We start from the raw sequence: 24,805 nt of genomic DNA on the forward strand, positions 1-24,805 counted from the left end.
GCTTGTATACTGATGGAATACTTGGCAAATATGGGATCTGACACCGGTGCATAAGGACTGCAGATGCTCAAAATGCTGTAAATGTTGCCATCAAGTACTGAAGATCCAGTGGATGCACACCAAGAGAGTTCCTGCCTGCTAATGTGAATGTGTAAGACAAGTTCTAGACACAACCCGCAGAGTGTTGCCAGTGGCTGCACATTGACATCAGATAAATTGAATGCACAGAAGTTGTTTACAGAGGGGTTCCACTGAAGGGACCCTGCCAATGTCAGCATGATTACAGGACATCCACAAAGCATAAAATGGAGTCAGTGGAGAACTTGTCAGAGGAGCACTCAGATTGATGAAAGCAGACACGGCTAGGTGGGTTGGGGAGTGGCAGATGCCAAATGAGAAAAATGATGGTAGATAACCACGAAAACAAGCAGAGTAATGGCTGGCTTGACATAAACATGTTAGGCCATGGGTTTGTGTGTATGCAGCACAGTCTCGTCTTTCATTTCAGCCGCTGACAGACTGATACCGCTCTTTGCTCCATTCCACTCCCTTTGGGTTGTAATGTCTGCAAGGAATATATCAATGCAAAGTGACCCGTCTTTTTCTCTCTCTCTGGAGTCAGCTGAGCAGCTATATCAAAGCTCCACATCCTAATGTCTTCATGACATCTAACGGCCATCCATTCTGCTGTTGGCAACAACTTCAAGTTTAGAAAAAATGGCCCAGCACCTTCACATTGAAGCAAAGTAGAAGTGGGTTATTTTCGACAGCCTGGGTATGGAGGATGAGTAATGGTTGTCATGGAAAAGAGCAGAGAGTATGATTCATTGTGCCCGGGCCACATTGGTGTGGGCTCGTCTCACAACACAGGCACACCGGGTGTCCGTTTCTCGCATCAAGAACCTGAGGTTCATGAGATGGAGATGGCCTTGCATTGTGGTATAGCTTCTGCCTCATGGACATATTGTTGGCATGTCAGCATGCAGAGAAACTAAGGTCAAACCAGTATGGGCTGAGAAAGAACCTCATCAGTGTTTTTCCTCGAGATTAATTTGGTAGAGTAGGAGGAAAATTTACACCAAGAACACCTCCTTTTGTGTCATTAATGTAATTGAAATTGAAGGCCAGCATTCTACTTCATGTCATAATGGTAAAAATGTTAATTAATCAGTCAATGATAAATCACATGCAGATTCAAGAAATCTTTTAATCCAAATGATATTTCATCTTTTAATTAGATTGCATTTGAGTTTTTGCTGCATCTGCACCATACAAGAAGAACATGAACTGAAGATGAGTAAGTTACACCAATGAGCACTTCACATAAGAACCACAATGTTCAGTGCCACGGGAGGGTGCAAACACTCTTAAATACCCACGTTGGTGGCTTAAAATTCTGTTTGTACTGTTGGCAAGTCATCTTAATAGTGCACTAAAATCACTAAAAACATTTATGCCTCCATTTTCACAGAAAAATACTTGTTTCATGCACCCACATTTTTACTACATCTAATGCCTGTCTTGATAACTGTGGGTGTATTACTTCTGGTCACAACAGAGCTTTAATTGACAAAACATAAAAGTGGTTGAAATAGTGTACTTGGGACTTGAGCCTTGATTGACAGGGGGGATGGGCAATGAGAATGCAGTCCCGATGGAAATGTGCACTGCATATGAATGCTGAATCTAAACAGAGCAGTCAAGTACTTGCCACTAAAATGCCCAAGCCCATCATAAATTTTCCTCTTGGGCTTTGTGCAAGTTGACACCCTGGTATTATACAATGATGACTACCTGCCATGTTTGATTGGTGATATTGGAAGCACACAAGATGTTTAGCTTCTCAAAAGTAACTATTTAGCTTGCAACCATAACAGACTGGTTACACACATGATGTGAAGGAAGGTGGTGCGTTTGTTGAGTCTAGGAAAGGTGGGACAGATGATGCAAACAATGATATTTCATGTATTTTTTATGTAAAATATGTCAAGAATGTCACCAAATTCAAAGCTGATTATGAAACATGAAGAACCATGAAGAGCAGACAAAAATGCCTTATAACAACACAGAAAGCTGGAACGTGTGCTTTTCAAAGGAATGGGTCTTTAAATACAGTTTCAAATTATTATTTTTCAAGAAATCAATCAGCCTGTATTATAAAATAGAGTAGCAAAGTATCTGTGTGGTGCTGTGATGGGGGTGGAGTGCCACTTAAACTCCGTCACTTGAGAGAAAATGGCAGCACCTGGTGCACAGCCTGTGGTCTATCTTCTCATCAAATCTCAGGACAGCTGGAGCAATAAATCCTGACATTGTCAAGTACGTTCTCTCTCTCTCTCTCTCTCTCTCTCCCTCACACACACACACGCACACACAGACACACACACACACACACACACACACACACATATCTATTTTCTACTCCTCAAAGTCACTATTCTCCTCCATCTTGGTGCCACTGGAGGAGGAAAAGTCAAAGCAATGGGCCCGTTCGACTAAGAAGAAAGGGATGGGAGGAGGTAAGATGGAACTGAAGGCCAAAAGCTGAATGACTGAGAGTTAGACAGAGTGAAAATGAACGAGAGTTTAGACTGAGTGAGACTGAGAGAGTTAGAGTGACAGGCAAGGGAGGAGGAGAGAGATTTAAAGGGAGAGAGACGGAGTTAAAAGGAGTAAGACGGTGAAAGAAACAGAGAGAGAGAGAGAGAGAAAAACCTGTTGCGACAAGCAACAGATTGACAAACTGTGACAAAGTGAGAGGGGAGACAGACTGGTGGAGTGAGATGTCTGTGGCACAGTGATAATCATGATAATGATGATGATGATGATGATGAGGATGGTGGTGGTCGTGATGATGAAGACAGTGACGATGTGGCGGTGGTAGTTGGACTTCTGGACCCAAGGGAAGGGGAAGGGGAGGCAGGCAGACAGGCTGGCAGGCGAGCAGGCAGCTTGTCCTGAGGGAGTTCCAGCTCTCAGTGGGTGTCATTACCTGTCAGTCAGCCTATCTCCCTCCACAGGCCTGGCCTACAGATAGAGCCACCGGCATGTAATTGTCTGGGAGGTCAGGGGAGACCAGAGGACAGGTTGATGAGAGGAAGGGGGGGGGGGGAAAGGTGGAGACGGAGGGGAGGACAGAAGGATGATGGGAGGAAAGAAAGGACCGAGAGCGATGTTGATGATAGGACGGAGGAAGGAAGCGCCGCTGGAAGACATTGGCTGCAGGCTCACACAAACAGGTTCTAATTGTGAGCGGGAAGGGAAGCAAATCCCAGTCACTCTCTGGGAAACTGTTGATAGAGGCCGTACATAACAGCCCGAAGTAGCATGGAACCTTATAACAGTGTTTAATTCCTGATGTAACCTCACAGGCACTACAACAAACAGACCGTTGGCCAAAAGGAGCCGCATGCAGGCTGAGATTAGGCTTGCTTTCTGCTATGCGCTGGTGTTTTGACATGCTGGTTTAACCTGTGGTAAATTGACCTTTATTATTCATGAAGATGCCTTGCAGTGGATGAAGAGAGGGCAGTGCTGGCTTCATAAAGGTTTAATGCACAGAGCTAAAGGCGCTTGTTTACCTGTCTGTCTTTGCACAAGGCTTAATTTCTTGGTTGTGTTACAGCACCTGTTTGCAGGCATCCTCCATCTCTCACTGCAATCTTTCATTTTCACTTCCCACAAAACTACACACAGATCCCAGGCCTGTCCAATATCCATGCATTCATGGGTGAGCACACAGACCTGTCTAAAATAGCTGATCATGAAACAGGTATCAAAGTGATTGAATTGGGTAACCGCTTCTTGGCTATGAAAACAGTTGTTTACCTTATTTGTGAAGTTGATTTGTGCAGAATGAACAATTTGATAGTATAATATTCACTGCTAAAAGTAAATGGAGGGATAAAAGGCAATTATCTGCAATAAGGTATGGTCTGCTAAGAGGATTCTATGCTGCACTTTAAACACAGTACAGACGGTATAATTAAAGGTCAAAATTTCAAACTTTGAAAGGCCATAACTGCTAGACCACTGGTCTGATTTTGGTGGAAATTGGACAGATGATGCATCTTGATACTGACTGACACAAGGGATCATTTGTGGGGGACGGCATTTCACTTGTTTCTAGTTAGACATTTATCTACTGTATAATAGTAATAAACCAACTTTATTGATCACGTTAAGAGAAATTCTCTTTCCCCCCTCCACAGGGAGGTCAGAGTGCAAGTGTCCCTAACACTAGTAGCGATTCAGTGTCTGTTCACTTCCAGAGGGTTGCCTGCTATCACGTGGGTTTGAACCCGTGCCCTCCAATTGAAAGCCACTCTCCCACCCTGCCTACTAAAAATGGTCTCACATGTTAATTAATGTTCTGCAACCTTCAACTACCTCCCATCCCTCTGCCTGTTCACCCACCTTTTCTATGTTCAGAGAATCCTGAACACAGGGCTCTGCTAGCTTGATGTTTTGATTGACAGTAATGGATAAATTGTAATTATATATATCATATATTATATAATTGACAGTAATTAGCGCCCCTAGTGGCCGTCGGCTCTGATGACAGGTGACAGGTATTTCGGATTGTTCCACTCTATGGATGTAAATAATTTAGTAACCGAGTGCTCGTTTTGTGTGGGGGTTTAGTCTGAGTGAATGAGAGCAGCGATGGCGGCTCTGTGCTAGCAACAGTAGGATGCTTTGCTTTTCAGGTGGTTACGCCATCTACTTGTTCCACCCACGTACTTCAAAACAATACCATATTTGTCGTTGGACTCTGTGATTGACTGCGTTGGTTTCTCTGCATCGTGTGCGTGGTTAGTAGATGAACTAATGTTAGACTAGTTAACGTAGACAGTAGCCAAGCTATGCTGGGCGAGTTTACTTGCTTAATATCGCCATCATGCGTTTAGGAGGTGCAATGTTTTTCCATACAGTTTTAACCTATGGGAATAATACTTTTATGGAAATTTGTTATTAGTAACCGAGTACCTGGACAATTATTTACATCCCTGCCAAAAAGATAACTGAGTGCTGGTTTATGGGATAGCATTTTTTTAAACAAAAATGCTCTCCAATAAATTGTAGAAGTCAACAGAAAATATTTTCAGTATCTGTTTTCGTAATCAAAAGTTTGACACTACGCTAAACTAACAGAGAAAGATGTGAACGCATCATTATGAACTGGGATTGCTATGAAGCCGGCGATATCACTCAGGTTGATTTCACGCCTTAGATGCCAAGACAGGCTTGTGAGTTGGGAAAGATGCATGTCAACTAGAAAACAGATGCAAGCATGCATGAACGCACAACCTCTGGTGCATTAAAATATTCAAAGGGAGCGAAGATGGGGTTTTTGGACTGCTCTCCTGTTATCCCGTATTAAATTATGGCTGTTTCCTCTGTCTGCGACAGCCTTTGAAGTGACAGTCTGGGGAAATGGACAGACGTTCATCCACTCCAATGAGATGAGTGCACCCAAGGGGGCTAATGCTCATTTTGTCGCTTTAGGGCCTTGCCACAGTGTAATCCACTGCAGGAAAAGGACATTAGTCACCTTGCTCTCCATCACTCATCTCTCTCACTCTCTGACTCATTCTCTTTCTCTTTATTTCTTTCTCTCTCTTACACACAGGCATGCACACACACTGAGCGATGGTCACTGCTCATGAGGTATTGACTTTTTATCACCATTCCAACAGGGCAGGCAGGGACACGGCTAAAGTCATGGCCTCTCTGAGCATCCATCACCTGGGAGACAACACCAAAGGTCCTTAGGCCCTTCAGGAGTCTCAGCTGGTACAGTATGTATACCTTGATGCTACTTCATGGTCATATTTCTCTTTCCCGCTCCCTCTCTCTTCTCTCTTCCTCTCTCTCGCTCTCTTTCCATATGTCTTCTCCCTCTCCTTTGCCTCTTACACTTTGAAAGAGACAAATGATCTTCACAAGCAAGTACTGTATGCTTCATGCCCATTTTTTGCTCCTTAACAAAATATCCAACAGCATTTTTGAGGGTGTTAACATAGGGCTACTGTTGCGCTTGTCATTTGAATACAAATTGGAGTCGACAGGAAGCCACAAGCCCTGTTAAATGGGTCTGTTACAAGTAAATTTGAAGTTGAAAGTGTTGAATGTTGACAGCCGTTGGTTGTTCCCAAAACTAGGTATTATGGCCATGCAGGTTGGTGTTAATAATGAGAGGGTGTCCCAATTTTGTTGTTCTTCCAAGTGGGCGATTCATTAAGATTGGGTGTAAGTCGAATGATGTAATTCATGTTGGTAATTCAGGTAAAATCTTTCAGTTTGGGCTACAACTGAAGATCTTATCACCACACACACAGCTTAAGTCTTTCGGCATGATTTTCTGTTTTTGAGGCTAGAGCTTAGTCACGATTTTGCGCTGTATGATCTTGACATCACATTTGGTTGCGATTGTTTTTGAGAACATCTGCCCATATATAAAAGTCAGTAATTTTTCACATGTAACAACACATATAGCCACACATGTAAACAGCAGGTGACTACAAAATTCTAATTGTAATTTTCACATCTGAAGTACAAACTGTCACGTGACGTTGGAAAACGTGGAAAAAAATGTGTGAAAACCAACACGTGCTCTAAAAATCAAAGGTGTGCTTTGAATTCACGTGTATATTCACATGTGACTTATGTAAGGGTGTGGGATGTTTTGCAGGAATTGTGCTCCAAAGCATCTGTGGAGTCTGATTTGGCCAGCAGAGAAGTTTCATACTAAGCAAAGCACCCTAGACGAATGTTAACACAGATCTTCACCTAAATCAATATTAGGAGTTGTATTTCACAGGCACAATCTTTCACGCTGACAATCTACCTAGTAGGTCCACCCTAATCTTTTAAATGTTGGAGCCTTACAGTTATCCTGCATCAGACAACACAGAAAAAAACATTAGATATTGCTCACAACATTTTCAGAGCTTCAAAATTAGATTTGGAAATGGCCAGGCTTGTATTGGCATTAGAATTCTGTATAGTCTGAATGCAATCAGACACAACGTGCAGAAGAGCAATGTAAATAGATGGAGAGGAAGAGAAGGAAAAATGAATGAAGACACAGATTTCAATCACCTAATATCCGATGTTTATGATCACGAAAGACCACGAAAATCACATTAAAATGATAGCACAATCATCAAAAGTAGAGAAAATGGGGAGGGAAATGAAAAATTCGTAAGAAGTATTAGTTCCTTTGATTGGATTAAGACTGGTCTCAGACATACACACCGCAGTAGCAGAAAGAGAGAGAAATACTGGTGAAGTTGCTGTTTATCTCTACAGTAAACTAGACTGCAGGTTCAAAATGGGCTTCAGGGAAACTCTGCTCCCCTCAAGAGACTAAAAGCACTCCTGAAAAGATAAGAAGAAGGAAGGGAACAGGGAGGTAGATGGAGAAAGGCATGGAGAGATGTCCGGGGGAGAAATAGCAAGAGAAAGAAGAAAGAGAGAGAGAGAGAGAGAGAGAGAGGGAGAGAGAGAGAGATGATGAGAGAGAGAGAGAGAGAGAGAGATAGCAAGAGAGAGAAGGAGAGAGAGAGAGAGAGAGAGTGGGAGAGAGAGAGAGAGAGCGAGAGAGAGAGAGAGAGAGAGTGGGAGAGAGAGAGAGAGAGAGAGAGAGAGAGATGGGCATTCGAGGGCATCCAAAGTTCCCTTCACTGAGGGCCTAATAAAGCTCCTGGGAGTACTGATTAGATGTGACTCATTCAGAACACCCATGGAGTCAGTGACAACCACTGCGTGTGTGTGTGTGTGTGTGTGTGTGTGTGTGTGTGTGTGTGCATATGAATTCAGTACATGTGTGTCATCCTCTAACAGCCACCTCCATACTCCAGCCAGCCAGCCAGCCAGCCAGCCAGCCAGCCAGCGCCCTCTCCTTCCCAGTCAAGGTGCCTCTCAGCCCGCATAGCCACTGCCTCTTTCTCCCTTGCTGTTCCTGCCGTCTGGTGCTCCAACTGAGGGCCACTGGAGCCTCATTATACCTGCATGGGGTGTACTTAAACAGTGTGTGGGATCCAGATGGCTAGTTTGGGCCCAGGAGGCCACCTAATGCCACTACACCTCCTCTCAACCATTCACAAACAAACACACTCACATACACACTGTTCTGGATCAAAACACACAGCTACACACATGCACAGGTACACACAAAAATACACGAAACACAAAAAGAAATGCTTGTGCACACATACACAGAGACACACACCTCTGTCCATAAACGAGGACTGAATGTTGAAGTGGGGGGATGCTACCATGCAGGCAGGAACTATAGAGGCTCCCCTAGTTAGAGTCTGAGCAGAATAGGGGGGTTAACAATGTAACTGTTAGACCCCAAGGGATCTGCCAGGATAAACACTGTGTGCTTAAACCTGATGCTGAACATACACAACATGCTGTATGTGTGTGTGTCTTTGTGTGTGTGTCTTTGTGTGTATGCCTTTTGTTTCTCTGTGTGTGCAAGAAACAAAAGGAGAAAAAAACACGCTTTTGTCACTGGGGTTGTAATAGCACCAGTGGACCATGTGTGTGTGTGTGTGTGAGTCCCATTGGAGTGTGTGTGCGGCTGATAAGATGAGGGATCGGGGGACAGGACAGGACACAGGTGAGTGGGAGCGGACGGTAATCCATGGTGCTTCTCTACAGGGCCGCGCTCTGTGTAATCTGAGGTAAGAGATAGGAGAAATACAAGAGGGACAATCATCCACTGACCCTGAACAGTCAGGGAGGTGGTGATGGAGACTAGAGAGGCAAAAGAGGAAAGGAGGAAAGCCACACACACACTCACACACTCTAACACACACACACACACACACACGAAGACACCTGGCGACCTGTCAATTGATTCAGTGCAGAGCGAGTTAATAACACAGTTGACTGCACAGTGAAAATAGCCTACCTGTCTATACACAGTTAATAGACTGCCACACTACCCTAGGGTCCTGTGTGTGTGTGTGTGTGTATGTGTGCATGTGTGTGTGCTTAATTGTGCCTATGCTTATCTTATCAACTGTGTCCAGGATGTCCTGCCATGAAATTTGTCATTTTTCCACAACCTGTAACCTGTTAATCTACCTGATCCTCTGCCGTTTACCACAATCTGAGCTCCCTCCTCCCACCTCTACCCCTCTCCATTCATAGCTCACCTCATCTTGTCCCTAATACCTCTACACCTCTTTCTCTGTCTGTTCTTTGTTTCCTCACCCCATGGGTCTAAGTGTGGTTTGAGAAATGGAGAGCGGGGACCAGATGGTGGGATCTGGGTTTCTTTCCTATAATATCACATGGCTCAAAATACTATACACCGGTCCTTGTTAAAGCTGCAAATCTAGGCAAAAAGTACATATATGTGTTTTTTTCTGTGCTGTTTCTCCATCAGTTTCACCTTTTCTTCCATCCTTCCCTCCAACTTTCAATGTTCACATTGTTTTAATCCTAGGATGCATGGCCTCAAGGACTGAAGAAAATGCAAAAGCAGGGTCAAAATAACCCTTATTGGAATCACTGTTACTCTTCATTAAAAAGGTGTCTAACATTACAAAAGTTAAGGTAATAAACATCAATTTTGAGAAATACCAAAAATATCAAATGATAAAATATTCTATTGAAAACACAGCAAAACAGCCACACAACTTGAACAATACATTCTGTTGTCATTCTACTTCAGCCACCTATCTTTCTTTCCTTAATCTAATCATCTTTTCTTTCTTTTGTATTTATTTTATTTGTCTACAAATACCTTGCCTCAGACAATGACAAAATCATTTCTGTCGACTTCTTTGTCTTCATCTATCCTTATCTCCTTCATTCATTCTTATTTATGTTTGCTCATTTCTTCTTTTCTGTTTAAAAAAGAAGGATTATTCTTCTTTTGTCCGGCCACGATCAGACCACCCATGCAGTCATCCGTGTTCTTCTTCCCTCCTTCCAATTTTTAATGTTCAGGCTGTTTTAAAACCAGCATCCCATTTTCCCCTCCTCTTTTCAACCTGTCTTCTTTCATCAATCAAAATCAAACCTCCTTCTTACCTTTCTTCCATCCTTCTATTCTTCCTTTCGACTTCAATTGTTGTTTTAAAATGAGACTGCTCTTTCATTATTATTCAGCCACCTATCTTTCCTTCATTTGTCCAAACATCTTTTTTGTTCTGTTTTGCATTTTACCTTTTTAGGTTTATTTACCTTTTTTCCTTTTAATACACAATAGAAACACCAGACTTGTTGTTCTCACCAGTCATCCTCTCCTCCGCCTCATACGCCTTGCATAAGGTTACAGGCAGATAAACTCCCCCCAAGAATGACAGTTTTACTATAGCCACTGACATGAGGTAGGGTAACACTGGGGAAGAAAAAGACAGAATCAAGATCTGTCTATATCCACTAATTAAAGACAAGGTAAGTAAAAGTAAGTGTAGTCATAGTAAAGAATTAAATTGCAAATAATTCAACACATATAAGTATAACAGTTGTGCCATGTTGCATTTAGCCCATTAGTACAGGCAGCCTACTGCTGTCCTTGCTCCAACCATTGCATCATCATTGGACTGCAATCTGCAGACAAAACTACATAAACATCTCAAAATTCCAAAATATGCATGAATAAAGTAAGTTAAGTTTCCACACAACTTGACAATCTACTGTATATGCTTTCAAAGGCCTAAAACCCAAGCATGTGGGGTTGACAAGGCATAACCTTTGCTTCATCATCATCAATAAGGGGCTTCTGTGAAGTCACAAGACATATATGACTGCAGAACAAAGGCACCGGCAGGAGGAACAAACAAAATGAACACGCAAACAAAGGAGACAGCACACTACAACTACGGACGAGAACGACAGGCACGCGCGTCGTAACTAGTTAACGTTCGAATAATAAGCGTGAATATAACTGAGGTGCGTTCAGACTGCAGCGCAGCAGCAGAGCACCGTTCTGTAGGAAATATGATGCTTCACAGTGTAGCTTGATTCTCTGAACTCACTGACTCCTCTGCTAAATAACTCAGGTTTAAAAAGTGAGGGGGACAAATTTTCAACGTCCTCCCCCTGTCCCTAGTGAACCCCACGCCCATGCCTCACTCCCACCATCTCTTATGGCCCCATTCTCTCCCTCCATATCACCAATCATCCATTTCAACCTCCTGAGTGATTGGGCACACTGTTCTAGGAGCAGTGAAACACACCACATCTCTCATATCAGGAAGCTGTGGCCGCATCACCGTGATTGCCGAGCTCTGCCTCTCAACCAGACACATATCAGGCTTACCTGGAGCTGAGGACGAGCCAACCAGCGGGCCCTCCCAGGGTTAGTTAGCCATTAGGCTAGCAGCCTTCCCCTGCCTCCTGGAGAGGGGCTGGGTAAATTACCCATTAACACATGGAAATGAAATGCAAATAAAACAGCAGGCAATGCCACGGATGTACACACAGATAAGAAGACGCGTGTGTGCAAGCGAGCACACACATACGCATAGACACATAGACACAGGCACACACACGCGCAAACCCCCCCACCAGGCATCTGTGTAGCCAGAGGTGGTGCCCAAGGCCCGGGTGGCAGCTGCCAATGGCTGTGCCAACAGGGTGGCATGGCAGAGGGCCTGGCAGCAGCTGGGGAGGGGGGCTGTGAGGGCGCGCCAAATTCTTCACTGTGAGCCGTGATCAAAGACATGGCATAATGGAGTGGGACTGGCAGAATGGTGTGTCAAGGCAGGAGTGTGTATATGTGTGTGTGTGTGTGCATGTGTGTGTGTGTGAGTATTTGCTCATTCAGGTGGGCGGATGAGGTTAGAGAGGCATTTGACACCAGGACTAAGGTGCCAAATCAGTCTGCAGATTCACCATATGGCTATGTGAGAGGCTGCTACATTAACTAGACTGCTAGGATTGACACAAAGAGTCTTGTGACTTCTACTGTATTCCATTCTATTCTGTTTCATATGTTTATTTTCTCTCACAGGTGTGTTTCATTTCTATCCTCCGCATTTTTTCTCTTTTATTGGATTTTGCAGTTGCCAGTCATCCAGCAGTTTTTTCTCAAAGCATCAATAAATACCATCATAATGTTAAATTTTAAAGCCAGCAAGTATTGGAGTTTGGCCCAAAACGGATTTATACTTTACAAAGAAAGAATACAAATTCCCTGCTGCAGCATCTCACATCCTTCCTTGTCTAGAGTGATACAGAAAAGGGGAGAAAGAAAGAGAAAGCATAACTACCATGATAGGTCAATGAAACTGCTTGGTTACAGCGCACACCTATATCTCCTCAGTGTTTTAATCTTGGCCATCACCAGTGTTTTTCTGCAGTAATAGACCAAATCCTATATAACTGACCCCAGCTGTATGGGAATTGTCCCTGCCCACACCCATTAGCCTCAGCATGGCTACATCAGTTTGAGCTATAGAGCCATAGATGTTTCTCTCCCTGGAAGAAAGACGTGCTGTTCTGTTGTAGCGCAAGGACAGTTTAGTGCACGCGCACGTGTGTGTGTGTGTGTGTGAAGCTTCTTATCTGGAGTGAATTGGACAGGGACAGTTTCCTGTAATGGCAGCCATTTGTGATCTCCCTTACCTATAGTAACGGCACTGGGAAAAAAAGAGAAAAAAAGAAAATGGTCCTGGCTGTTTGTGTGTGTGTGTGTGTGTGTGTGTGTGTGTATATGTATTTGTTAGTGGCATAGTCTGCCTGCATTTATGCATGAAGCTGTCAGCCTTTGAACTGTCAGAACTTGCCAACTGCAAGGCATGATGGGCAGTGATGACAGATTTGTCATGAGGCGGTCTGCGACCTTTTGTTCTGAACTCTGACCGTCTTGACTCGGCCACTTTCCGCTCTCCAAAGTTATCTGGATTACATCACAGTCATCCATGACCATTACCTCCTTATCTATCCTCCAACAGGCGATGGTGCCAGCGTTCTTACTGCGCCATTTCATAGATGTGATTACATTGATGTGCGGGAAGGGAAGGCGAGAGGTAATCAGTTTTAGATCAGTGGGATTTAAGCCTAATACTATGAAAAACATAGATTGTTTATCTATTTTTATTTTTTATTGCTTTAAAGTGGATTATTTTTGGCAGGCATTCTTAGTCAGGACTAAACGTTGTCACAGTATTATAATTTAAATGTAAAAAAAAAAATTAAAAAATGTGAATCCAAAAATCGCTAAATCCAAGAAAACATGCAAGGAGTGTGACTGTCCACTCCCCATAAAAAAAAATAATAAATCTGAAGACTAGATATGAAAGTAGAGCTTTTTCCTTCACAAAAAACAAGATCACTAATCTGTATTACACCATCTACCTAGTATATTTCATGCACATACATATAGTCTCATTCCATAGACATTACTGTAGGAAGGAGGATTTCTCATGGCAGTGGATTTAAAACAAAGCTTATAGTGCAACATTTCTCTATATGCCTTGTTTTACATCCAGGCAACAGATCGTATTCTGAACACAAAATAGACAAAATAATATTAGGTTGATGTGCTTCTGTTATTTCATAAGCAATGTTGTTGTTAAAGGTGTACATACTGTATCTCTTTCCATTGCTGCAACCATCTAAGCAAAAATACCTTATCAGCTCAGCAGAGTAAGGAGGAGCTAAATGAGAGGACAATAGGAATGTTAAAGATGGCTGGCAGCTAAAAATGCACAGTTAAAAATATCCTGTGTGTGTGTCCCTGTGTGTATGTGTGTGTGAGAGAGTGAGAGGATGAAACGGTGCCTGTTGGTGGTTGTATGTTTGAGTGAGTATGCATTTGTGTGTGTGTGTACCTGGCATTGTTGTTGTGTAGCTTTGCCCTAATCAAAACTTACTCAACAAAAGCTGCTTTTTCCCCCCTGGCTGCCAGAGGATAAATGGCTGTCCACAGGAGGCAAAGCAGGGCATTTTCTGACAAAGCTTATAAAAAACATTTAGGGCCCTATCTCCGGGAATCGAGGCACAAGCGCAAGCGCTGGCACAGGTTCATGGCACTCGCTCACTCGGGCGTGACCAACAGATTTTTGGTAATTTTGTGACCAGAGGCACTCTCGCAGCCGTGGTGCACCTGTGGAGCAGTTGTAAAAGGGGTTGGAATAGGAGGAATAAATTATCAGTAGGTGTGGTAGGGCCTGACATCAATCATGGTTAATCAAATCATTTGCTTTAAAAGCAGTGCACGCCCTGCCATGCTGCACTGACAATTTTGTAATGGTGGAGGGGAGTCCAGACCGGCTGCGCCACAAAAGCCTCTCCCCGGTGGAAACTGATGTCCTCGTCGGGGAGGTGCAACGTTGCAAGGCGCAAATTTGGGATGAATAAACTGATCCCCAATGCGACTTGGGGATCAGTGGATATAGATGATCAAAATAAAGCCAACTGAGAAAGGGGGAGGGGCTTAAATTGCATCATCAATTGATAGGAAACTGTCTCAAGTCAGATGAGCCACAAATCTCCCGAGTCTGACAAACCATCACTCATCTCAATGTGACTTTGGGATTAATAGATGAGGAAAAACAGCAAAAGTTTTATTCAAATTTCTGGGATGGAGCAACAGATTGACGGATGATGAAAAAACAGCCAACTGGGAAAGAGGGAGGGGCTTATATGACATCAGTAATTGATGGGAGCCTCTCTGTTGAGTCCGATGATCATGTCAATGCATCTTTGGGATCAACAGATATAGTCGATCAAAAGAACAGCCAATCAGGAAAGGGGGAGGGGCTTAAATGACATCACCAATTGACAGGACACTCTCAAGTCCGACGAACCATCACAAATCTCCATACGGCTTCAGGATATTGCTCTCCTGAGTCCAACGAGCTGTCACTCCTGTAAATGTCACTTGGGGATCAACAGATATGGATGGAAAAATCCACTTGCAGCCAACAAAATTGCCACTTTGCTTGATCTGCGTCGGCACGGCAACAAGGCCCTTAATCTTAGCACATATACATCTACTGTATTTTAGTGCTGAGCGAGGCAAACAGTGACTAATGCTGGTCCTATTATGATCAGTATTTCACTCTCACTCTCTGCCTGTCTCTCCCTCACCGTCTTTCCCTTTTTCTTATGCTCAGCCGTACATGTGAAGCTCATGCCTTCCATCTCAGCATGTGGCAGGCTCCATTACACATCAACAAACACCACCCTGCAGCTTGTAATTAGTTTGTTAATAATTTAAACGACAGTGTGTTCACGTTTGTGTGTGACTGAGGAGAGGGAGAGAGTTTATTATGAGTGCACATACAGTATGTGCACATGGGCATTGGCAAACGAGCAAACATCCACTTGAGTTTGTCTTTATCTGTCCCAGTGAGGATACATTAATTCAGAAGGGTTGGTTGTGTGTGTGTGTGTGTGTGTGTGTGTGTGTTGTGTGTTGGAGGGGGGGGGGGGCGTGTTTAAGACTGATTAGAACTAAGTGCACACACACTGTACACGCCTATGCTTGTGACTTTATCAGGTTTACTGAATAATTCATGCGGTGAGCTCAGAAGCGAAGTAGTGTGCATAATTGCGTAACATCACTCCTATCTGCCTTTGCTGCCATTAACCTAACGGTTGGTCCCAGCACCTGCCCTGGTAATTAAAACCTGGGAGATTAATCATAAACTCTCCCCTTTCACTGCGTGCCTCAGGTTCAGATCTAGCTCTGCAGGTACACCGGCTGCATTCCATTCCAAACGCATTATTTCCTACCAAGGAATCCAGGGCAAACTCCGTTCCAAAGCAGGTGACAGACTTTCAAGGCATCTGGAGCATATTCCGTTATGAAAAACACCCTTGTCCTCCCGACACACCTGAGCTCTTTTCCATTCTTAAGACCGCTTTGCTTTCCAGTGTGGCCCGATTACCTTCGACAGACACAGGGAGAAGTGGACATTTGGCTCCAAACACAGGTGGTCAGCTAAAAAGGAGTTTAGCCCAGATGTCTGTAAGTACACATGTCTGTATGTCATTAACCTAATCACTCTCCCGGCACATGGTAATTAAAAGTAATTAAAAAATGGGAGATTAATCATAAAGTTTCATCACATGGCTTCTTAGGTGTAAATCAATCTCTGCCCTCGGTAGGTACATGTCTAAGAAGTTTCACTACCAAGGAACCTAGGCTGTGCTACGCTTCAAAAGTTATTTCAAAGCAAAACAGGATACATCCCTCACAGTTATTTACTCTCCTTTCCTCCCTACTCCCTATCTTCTCTGCTCCTCCAGTAACAGTGCGCCAAATGAGTTCATAGATGCCAGCTGAAGCCAGCAGAGCCAGAGTGTGAGGGGGGCAAAATGAACCTGTCTGGAGGCAAGGGCACAATGAGTCAGCTATGGTGGTTCAGGTAGTCTGCCTTAATAAGTCAGTGGGAGTGTGGCTCAGGCTGGAGCTGGGGAATTGACACTGTGGTGCTGCTGACTGCTGGGTATTAGCTCAGCAGGGCTAATTACAGTATTAGACCCTACCTCTGGGCTCCTGTTTGACTGATCCTCCCTGCATGCCTTTAGTGCCTGGACACACAGAAATGGCACGTGCACACACACATGAACACACACATGTACGCGCTCACACATGCACACAAACATCAGTGTAGCTTAAAGTTGGATAGGCACTAGACAGTAGCAGTAAAATGTCATACAAAAGAAAGTCCTTGCCTGGTGTCCAGCCCGCATGAATCGCAGTCTTTAGCTCTGTTTGCATTGCGATTCATTAGGGGTCTGAATGCAAGCCTATCCATCGACAGTTATTTCGGACAGATACAGTCCGACATACCTGATTGGATGGTCGATGTAGGCGGGACGAACCTGCTGATGACGCCTTTACAGAGCGCGAAAACTACCAAAATGGCAGCGCCGGCAAGCTAGATTTAGCGATTTCGTCAGTCCTTAAAAAACGTAATGGCATTGTTATTGTCGTGTCTCCATTGGTCGCCATCCCTGCTGCATTTCTTTTTCGGAATCCACTTCAAGTTGCAAGGCAGGAGCGCCAAATTTTGTGGCCTCTTTCACCTGATTTTCCATGAGGGCGAACAACAGAGACATGACAATAACAATGCCATTCCTTTTTTTTCTGTGCAAAATAACTGCAGATGGATAGGCTTCTTGTTTCTTTAATAGGACTTCCCTTGTGGCAAGGAGTTAAAGATAGAGCTACAGCATACTGTATACAGCGCCATTCACTAAACAAAGTCTCTCTCCAGTGAGAATCACTACAGCATGCTAAGCGCAGTTAGCCCTCCATACAGCTACCCCAGACATACTGCAACCCACACTGACTAACAGCTGTGATATCAGTCCTGGGAGGCTGGTGGAGAAAGAGCTAGTGGTGCAGGCCTGTGCTGCTGTGAAAGTGGAGCCAATTGAATTTAGTCCACCAAAAATCCTCCATCGTGTTCTCCCACTGTGTGTGGAAAAGGGAGCAAGAGAGGCAAAGAAGGATTTATCTGGCTTTTTCCTGTGGAGCTAGTCTCTGACTGCTGCTCCCTCAGTACTCTGGGATGCTCAGTGTGTGTGGTTTTTTTCCTTCTGGAGTAATGTAAGGAAATAGGAATGTTTTGTTTTTAACAGGCTCCAGGACAGATCTCTTTCTCTTTCTGTGTGTGTGTGTGTGTGTGTGTGTGTGAGTACCCTGGTAGGTTTCATTATTCTGCAGAAGTATGGTCCAGTATTTTGTCACGATACATTACCGACTAGTGAAAATAGTCTGTGTATATGTGCTAGCTGTGGAAATATTTTGGCTTAGAATGTCATTACAATCAGCACTAATTACCTAAAAAAGTTTTTTTTTTCCGATTATTTCAACTGTGGAAAATAAATTGTCATAGCACAGAAAAACAACTCGTTGGCATGCTATTATTTTTCTGTGACATAAGCGTCAGATGGTGCATGATTAGAGTGGTAGACTGCATTGACTTTACAGACTCCAGCTGTTAACACCAAAGTGCTGTGGTGGCACAGTGTTGTTGCAACTAAGCGATTGCTGAGCAAAATATTTAATTCATGTATTGACTCAGCCACTACAGTTAGAAAATCACTGTGCTACTTGCTGGTAAGTGGATGTACAGCGCACCATAGAGCCAGCTCATTCCTGTGTGACTTCTACCGTACTGCCTGGTGTACGAGTGCACACTGTATTTCCCTTATGCAGGGCTCTTGGAGTGCATACCGTAATTCTCCTAAGTAATGTGCATTGCAAAAAGCGATACACACACACAAAACAATGCCCAGCTCTTATAGAGGTGCCCCCCAAAATTTTATGGGTTCTTCCTTGGCCCATGCTACACCCTTCCACGAAGTTTCATGAAAATCGGGCCAGTAGTTTTTCCGTATTCCTGCTAACAGACAAACAAACAGACAAACAAACGGCACTGAAAATATAACCTCCTTGGCGGAGGTAACAAACGTCTTAATTGTTTAGTATAGTGATACAATATTGGCTTTCTTAATTCATCACCCCCTGGCCCTTGGCATAACTCACTCCAAGTACACAGTTATTTATTGAGAATATATACATGTCTTGGCTTAGATTCATTGTTAATCAATGGGACAAACTACATACTGATAGATTTAATGGTGGGACGATATGCATCCATTGCATACACATGCAGTGGTTCAATGGTATTCAACAATTGCAATTTCAAAGACTTCTAACCAAGTAAGTATCCACATAAAAACATCAGTCAAGGAAGAAACTGCAGTCATCTTTCATCTTTAGCGAAAGGCTGGCAATATTTCACGTATGTTCATCTGGCACATGTTCTATCTACAGTATGTGACTGGCCTTCCTATGTAGCATTATGCTTGAAGACATTCAATTTTCCCTTTGTCACAGTCACACCTTTACCCAAGGGCGTAGCGGACACGGGGTACGCGGGGGACACGTCCCACGCAGTTCCCGTATCTGTCCCCTCTGTCCCCCGCACTTTATTCCAAAATTCAGCGCTAATTTTGTGACAACACGGTGGCGGTAGGCACATTCCCACGGCATTCTCCTACTCAGAATTCTCTCTCTCTCTCTCTCTCTCTCTCTCTCTCTCTCTCTCTCTCTCTCTCTCTCTCTCTCTCTCTCTCTTTCCTTAAGGGAAACAATAATACTTGTATGATAGCGGTTTGCACTTGTATTTATCAATTTCATTCCTCCTTTCAAAATCCCCCCTTACAAATCGCACTCTGCTGCTGTTTCTAATATCATTAAGTCATTTCCAATAATAAATGCGCTTACAGTATTTCTTTAATAACTCAGTCAGTCCTATAACTGCTTTAGGCCCGGATCTACTAAAGGTTTGCGCCACCGCAAATTGCATTGCGGGTGCTAAAACCTTGTTTTCTGATCTACTAAGACGGCCGTTTTTTGCGGTGTGGTCTAATTGCATATGCATTTGTGGGTGTACCAAGGCTGAGGCGCAAAATAAAGGGAGGGATTTATGGAAATTGGTAGTGGACGTGATTTATCAAGAGGCGGTGGCCGTTAACATCTGCTGATTGCGCATGGCAAAGCATGTCTTATCATTTTGGCATAGGATAGCTCTGCTGGAACTGTCTCTGGAACGGTCTAAGATCAAAGTGACAGTCATCTACACAGCATAACATGTAGTTATTAGATCGCAGGGTTTCAACAACTTAAAAATGTACAATTTAAGCCTCATTGGCAGAGTAGCAGAATACGCACTCAATATTCAGACTATTAGGCCTACCTAAATATAAAAAAAAGAAAAGTTGCATGCTCTTCTCTGGAACTTTCTCTTTGCTGACACTAAGGAGAGGCGCAGAAACATGTTTGGGTGCTTCACTTAGGCTAGATCATGGCCATGAATATTATGCTCAACAAATAAGACAGGCTGTAGACTTTAGTTTGTGTATATACTATGTTATGATGAATAGGCCTATAATACTGTGAGTTATTTGAAATCTGTTGATTTATGTTTGTGAAAATCGAATGGGAGAAGATCTTTCAATAAATAATTCAATAAAAATTGTCTTACTCCTGAACAATCTGTCCTCCTCACTTCTGAAATTATGGCTACGCCCCTTTACTACTTTACCTACAAGGTCCAAGTCTGGAAAATAGCTTGTGAGTGTGTGCTGTCATTCTATGAAAAGTCATGTGAAATCAATGATATTATTCAAATGCACATTGGTTTTCTCCAAAGGTTACTGTAGAGCAAAATCCAGACAGCAGTTGTGAAAGTGAAAGTGAAAGTGAAAAACTACTGTAACATTTAAAGTACATCTGAATTGCCCATTTAAAAATATTTCTATTTACAATACAGGCTTGAGAGACAGTTAAGGAACATGTATTGTGTCTCTGCAAAGCCATTGTGATAACAATGATAAATGCTTGTGGTATATAACTTACAACAGAATGCCATGACAATCAATATTACTTTTTATTCTCTGGTTAAAGAGGGACCACAAAAGTTCTCAAAATGAAATCCACTGCTTTATTTCAATATCACAGACATGCAGGTAAGAGGTAAGTAAAAGGACATCTGCTGAGAGAATCTCACTGTACTTGAGTGAACCGACACTCAGCGGGTGCCAATACCAACTTTAGTGTTGGTCTTCTAGGGGACGCCTCACCCATGTTGAGGCCCAATGCTGGGAAACACTCTGTGGGCTTCAGAGAGAGATGAAGACCTGATGTCAGTCCCTGTCTGGATTTATTAGTAAACAGGAGACACATATTCTACCTGTCTGTCAAAAACGACACTGAGGAATACACTGAGGCTCACTCACTGAGAATCTCTTTGTCATGTCAGGTTGGATATTCTTTGCCGATCTTTATCACTTCATGTCACAGCTCCCCTCTGCAACCCTTGTGCAGAGACCATTTTGCTTCCCTCCTAGTAAGAATACAGTTGAATTCAATTGGGGCTACAAAATGTGTGTGTGAGCGACTGAAAGCAAGTGTTAGTGGAGTGTGGTTGGAGTGGTGAAGTAGAGGGGTGTCAGACAAGGTTGGCAATCTAGGTGAATGTAGGTTTAATGAAGTAGCATGCAGTTCCAATGACTGTATTTTTCCTATATTTTCACTCCCTGCTGTAATAAAAAAAACAGAATACAGTACGCAGTGGTGTTTATGAGTGAGTGGAGGATTATTTCTCCAAGTTAACATAAGCCGTAGTTTATGGGCTGGATGAAATTAGGTTGTAGATACTCTGTTACTAAATTAATGGGGGAAAACCACCCACAACAACAGAAGCTTAAAACAAACAGGTTGCACCATATGATTTTTAACAGTGAGCCCTTTGCAATAATTATTTTTATGCAGTATCTCTTCTTGTTTAAATCTTTTGCTTATGTAGCCCTATGCCTGAATAAAGAGATAATCTCAACAACAATTTTATGAACAATTGTGTTTGGTGAATTGATTTTTCAAAATATATTATAGATTTCTTCTGTGAATGAGTTCCTTGACTGATATCCAGCCGGTGGAATTATACCATTCATGATGAGTTAAATAAATAGTTGCAGTTGTAGCCTGTGTGCTGTTCCATTATACAAGCTATACTGAAGTGCATTACATTTTTTATACCTTCTCAAATCAATATCACTTCACGCTGATCTTTCATTACATTGCAACAGCTTTTTAACAATATTGCCATTTACACATTCTCCCACTGTTGCACCACATCACTAAAGAACACTATACAAATCTTCCTCCCTCTATTCGCACCAATCATCGCTATCCGTTCTATTACTGTACGTCTGTACCATCATCTGGCCTAACTAATTTGCAAATGAATGTCCATCTCATGCACTAGATTTGCCAAACAACAGAGCAGAGACAAAGAGAAGTTCCTCAGCTCTCCTAACCAGTGCTAGCTGCTGGGCTACTGGCTGGTCCTGGCGGGGAATGTGGCAGGAGCGGGAGGCTGTTTTTGGCCCTGATATATTCAGAGAAGGCCAGACAGTGACATTACGCCAGCCAGGCAGGACTCTAGGGGCAGCGATGTTAAATACCATCTCCTGGAGCGCAAATGGCAGGGAGTTGGTGGTGGTGTGTGGGGGTATGTGTTTGTTTGTGTGCCTGTGTGTGTGTGTGTGTGTGTGTGTGTGTGTCTTGGTGTGCTTAGACGTGTGTGTGTGTCTTGGTGTGCCTAGACGTTTGTGTATGTGTGCGTGTGTGTGTTCGCATGCATGCAACTGTGTATCATAGTGTATTATGCATATATACGCACAGCATATAGTATATACACACACACACAGACACAGCACACATACACACATTGCAAAAAGACTGCCGCTGTGCGCTACTGACATCAGAGGAGGAGGAAAAACAGGCCGACCAGCTAATTATCCATCAACCATGCAACATGACTGGGATAAACATAAAGCACCATCACTGTGGAGGTGCCTTTGTACCGGCAGGTGGAAGGTGGTAAGCAACACAGAGATAAAGCAAAGAGAAGGAGGTATGAAATTGTGCTAGCCAATTATCCAACAGCATTCATGCACAGGGAAAGGTTTGTTCCTGGTATGTGTTGATGATAAACCAAACGTTGAAGCTGCTGCTGGCATGCTGGGTAGCTTTAATAATTGACAGGTGTGTATGGGAGGGCGGAAAGTTCTGTTTTATTTAATCAACAAAGCCAGAAAGCTAATAGCAAAAGACTATGAGGTCATTGCATTAACAAATCAATAAACTGTTGAGAGAGGTTTAGGGCTGATTGGTCTAGAAAACGCCCCACCTCTCTACGATCGTCCTGCATGCCCCAGGATGTATTCTGGAAGATGTGAAGGTTTAGGTTAAACCATCTGACCCAAGCCCCCCCCACATCCATGGATTATTGCAACTGATCAACACTGACATGCATGGATGTAAGCTAACTGTAATATAGCTCTCTCTCTCTCTTCTCTTTTCTGGTGTGAAAAGCAGCGTGGGCCTGTTAAACACCATTCACACGCCATTGTCTAAAAAATCAGAAATGCACACAGTACAGTATTTAAGTAAGACATCATGACTCATGCTGATAGCCCTATACGTTTTCTCTCAATGGGAGTGGAAAATTCTGTGGAAAATGAGATTTCAGAGTGGCGGCTGAAGTACTGGGTTATGCATAACTAAGCTCCACTATATCATTCTTTTGTCCAGGTGTTACTGTAGAAACAGACCATGTCCCCCCCCCCCCCCCCCCCCCCACACACACACACACACACACACACACACACACACACACCCCACACACACAATTAACTGAATAAAATGTGATATATGTATGACATATATCCACAGTCTATATAGTCTCCCCTCTTAGACAAAGATATAGGCTACATAAATAAAGAGATAGTCGAACATTTGGTAGATGGGGAGCTAGAGACCAGCTGACTGTAGGAGAATGATAACAAGCTGGAGGAGCTCCAACAGGTTACAGGCCTATATAACTGATGCAGGGCCTACACTGAAGTTGTAAGTTTCAACCTTGGTCCAAGGATTGGCCACGATTTCCAGACATGGAAATCACTTGGATAGGGCTCTGTCACAGAATGTTTTCTGCTTGACTTTGTGCTGCAAATTGTTCGTGTTGCTGGCATAAAAAGGCCATTGATTTATCAACTAGTTATATTTGCTTTCCCGCTACTGTCTTAATGTAGGATAAAACAACGGCTTGAAGTGTAATTAAAAGAATATAAAACGTGAAAAATTGAAAGCTAATTAAAGTAAAACACTGAGTGCCATGAAGGCACTGAAAGTACAGTGAATATAACGGCAAATGAACACGCAGTAAATAGGAAATACATCATGAAACTTCAATTTCAAGCTGTTCTCAGTTGTTAGAAACTGCCAGATTTGTCTAATTTCCCCAAACTGGCTGAGTGTTTATGAATGCTTATGGTATATTGTGACTTATCATAACTAGCCTAAGCCTGCCAATAACTTGATGGTAACTCTTCACTTCAAGGATGCATCTGTTCCACGACTTTCTCTCCACTCTGCTGCACGGGACAAATGTATTTTTTGGCCAGGCTGGGTCTAGGATATTTCAGAGCCGATTAGGACTGTGTCATGTTCATTTTCAAGCCTGTTGAGACCTCCAGACTTGGCTGACTGTGGTGCACCAACAGGGGTATTTCTCAAAGTTTTTGATCCTTTCAAACACAAGTTCTCCAGCCAATTTCCCCATGAGGGATCGTAAAGTTCTCTATGACTGACTATCAATGTGAGCTGACATTTCAACTCAGCAATGTCACTCGAAGTCAAGCTCAGTAATTAAAAAAATAAAAAGACAATTCATTCATAGAATTTTCAATTCACAGGAAAAAGAAAATCCTTTCATGTATATACGCATTTCTCACAAGCTCTTGAGTTGTAATGTCCCTGCACCAATGAGAATGAAAAAGAAGACTTCCAAGGGCAGCATGTGTAGCCATGTGTATTTTCCTGACAGTAACCAGATATAGATTCAGTCTCACAACTTACCTATTCTGAAGGAGAGCGGGCCACCGGAGGTGCTTCTCACCCACATGGCTAAGAAGAGCAGAGGCGCCCAGGCTGCGAGCATCTTCTATGACTCCTCATGGGTCCTGCCCCGGGGGTGCCCCTGTCACAGCCACCTGGGAAACACAGAGAGAGGAGAACAATATAGATTATACATCAACCAGCATCAGGATGGACACACCACATACAGAGGCCAAAACTGTGCAGAAGCATACTGATGAACCTGCAAACACACTCTCTCTATCTCTCTGTCTCTCTCTCTCTCTCTCTCTCTCTCTCTCTCTCTCTCTCTCTCTCTCTCTCTCTCTCTCTCTTTCTCTCACTCTCCCTCAATTCAATTCAATTCAAATGAGCTTTATTGGA

The 24,805-nt window shown here is 43.2% G+C and overlaps 1 protein-coding gene across 2 annotated transcripts in view; it reads right to left on the reverse strand.

Moving 5' to 3' along the window:
• The window catches only part of grik4 (glutamate receptor, ionotropic, kainate 4), a 150,462-nt gene extending 125,956 nt beyond the window's left edge, over positions 1-24,506 (reverse strand). For both annotated transcript variants that reach the window (XM_071900631.2, XM_078284047.1), the window contains exon 1: positions 24,425-24,506. In XM_071900631.2, the coding sequence (XP_071756732.1) occupies positions 24,425-24,506 (82 nt within the window). The remainder of the gene's footprint in view (positions 1-24,424) is intronic.
• Positions 24,507-24,805: the final 299 nt, after the last annotated feature.

This window comes from Centroberyx gerrardi, chromosome 6 (genome assembly GCF_048128805.1).
Source record: "Centroberyx gerrardi isolate f3 chromosome 6, fCenGer3.hap1.cur.20231027, whole genome shotgun sequence".
Lineage (NCBI taxonomy): Eukaryota > Metazoa > Chordata > Actinopteri > Beryciformes > Berycidae > Centroberyx > Centroberyx gerrardi.